Source organism: Entamoeba invadens (genome assembly GCF_000330505.1).
Source record: "Entamoeba invadens IP1 unplaced genomic scaffold scaff_1105074725955, whole genome shotgun sequence".
Classification (NCBI taxonomy): Eukaryota; Evosea; order Mastigamoebida; family Endamoebidae; genus Entamoeba; species Entamoeba invadens.
Genome location: NW_004191857.1, coordinates 104,781 through 107,011, shown reverse-complemented (window position 1 = coordinate 107,011; position 2,231 = coordinate 104,781). Strand labels below are relative to the sequence as shown.

General features: G+C 32.0%; 1 protein-coding gene across 1 annotated transcript; it reads right to left on the bottom strand.

Moving 5' to 3' along the window:
• Positions 1-307: 307 nt before the first annotated feature.
• EIN_111790 (hypothetical protein) lies at positions 308-1,508 on the bottom strand (the record flags this gene model as incomplete). The annotated part of the gene is made up of 3 exons (XM_004185533.1): positions 308-478; positions 589-1,420; positions 1,474-1,508. 3 exons carry the CDS (start codon positions 1,506-1,508, stop codon positions 308-310), a joined length of 1,038 nt encoding a protein of 345 aa, XP_004185581.1.
• Between the last annotated feature and the right edge of the window lie 723 nt (positions 1,509-2,231).

The window sequence follows — 2,231 nt, the reverse complement described above, 5'->3', positions numbered from 1 at the left end:
TTTCCCTAATACTCTTCCTATTCCGTTTGTAAAATACATGTTGTTATTATATTATTACTATATTTTTATTATATTCTATTATTAATTACCTCCCAAATATTTGAACTTGCAATGTTTTTATAGTATATTTTACTACTTTTATAGCTTTATTCACTATTTTTATAATTTAATAATGATTCATATACTAATATATTTTTAGTTTAATATGGTTCATTGAATAGTTAAAAATTTTTTTTATTTATTTCGTTGCGATAAAAATTGTTTTGTCGCATTGTCAAAAAGTGAAATGAAAATGAGAAAATTGCAATTATTTCCAATAGCGCATAAGCCACTCAACAACATAAGAAACATCTGAACTTGCACCAAGTGTTTTCAACTTCTCAGAATCACCAAATCCAACATCTTTTGGAATAACAACGTCAACACGACAAACCTGATCCCCAAGATACAACCGAAGACTTTTTTCTGAAAATTCACGCTCGAAGTTATTTCTATTTTCTATAAATAATAATTATTGTATAGTTTGAGTATAATATATTATAGTATTTTATAGTAACTATTTTTAAAAGAAAAAAATGCACAACACACTCGAGAGAGTTGGTGGATGTCGATGATATGGGGGACCCACTTCAGTGCACCTGCTTTTCCATAACTTTCCATGTCGAAGTACCGAGGCTCGAAGTCTCCATCAGTGATGTTGAGGCAGAAAATGGTATCAAGACTGATACCGCATCCAACAAGACGTGGGAGACAAAGGGCGACTGGGTTGTTTTCTATTAGCATCCCACTTAAGTATCCCTGGTACTCGGTGAAGTACCCTGGAACTGCACAGGCTCTCATACAGATATCGACACAGGACATATTCTCAAATTCGGTTTGACCATTCTCGGAGTAGTTTGTCATCAATTTGGCGTGGTGCGTTCTCTCCCCACTGCGGTCTGTTTCATGTGTGTCTGCTTGCAACGCGTCTATCGCAACATACCTTTGAAGATCCCCAATTTTCGAAGTACCAAAAAGTCGCTGCAACACTATATGTAACACTTTGTTGGAGTACATCGCACCAGTCACCCCTCCTAAGACTCCCGTCCTGAGTGGATATTCTTTAGTAATAATAGTTAGAACTTTCTTTGTTATATCAATGGAATAGCCATATGCTAACATCACCGCTATAATACTTGAAAGCTGCGTTCCACTATACACTCGTACCTTTTCAAGGACGTCTGGAACTTTTTGTTGGACGTTTCTTAACACTTCAAGTTGAAGAAGGGAGGATGTGTGACTCCCACAAAACCCAAGTAAATTCCACGTTGGTGGTAGTGGGCAGTAGTTGTGAATTTTTGTGTCATGTAATAGTGCGTCAACATCGGACAAAACACTTGAAATTTTGAACCGGTCATCGTCATTCCACACTGCGTACAGTCTATTTGTAATAATAGTAATAATAATTAAGTTAAAAAGTACAAAAGAACAAACTTTTGGTAGACACTCCGAGTGTCTTCTTGGCTCATTACTATTCTACTATTTATAGTTCATTTCAACTTATTAATTATCTAGTAAATAAATAGTATTAAAAATTATTAAATTATAGTATAGAAATATCAACTATTATATAGTTAAATACTAATAATAAATAGTATAGTTTCAACACCATCAAATTTAGGTGTTTAAAATATTTATCAACACGTTTAACTTGTTAAGGTTTTCAAAATGTTTGTTGAATAAAAATGTCTTGGCTATAGTTAATGTGCTACATGATAGAACGAAGCACAAGTTTCAAAATAAACCAAATCATATTTTTAATCAGAAAAATTATGGAATTAACAAATGGTATGACTGTGTTAATAACTTTTAATTTTTTTAAATCAAATAAAAAGTTTGATAAAGAGTCAATTTATTAAATAGCACAACGTTGTGAGTGCTCAAAATAATACTTTTGCATTCTTGAGTATTTTTTCGACTTGTAAAATTGTCAACTAAAAAAACACAAATTTGTCAATTGTAATTTTTTAGACTTATTCAAAACTCTATGTGTTATGTTTGTTCATGTAACATCTTAAGTCTTTTAACCATTTATAAAATACTTGTGCCGTTGACTTGTACTATTTCTTCGAGTTTACAATAGAATGGTGTTTTCTTGTTGTCAAAGTTTTCACATACACGACATTCAACAGTGTATGAATTGCTATCATGACTTACCTCTAGTTATGATTCTGATAATTTAAATTAATACA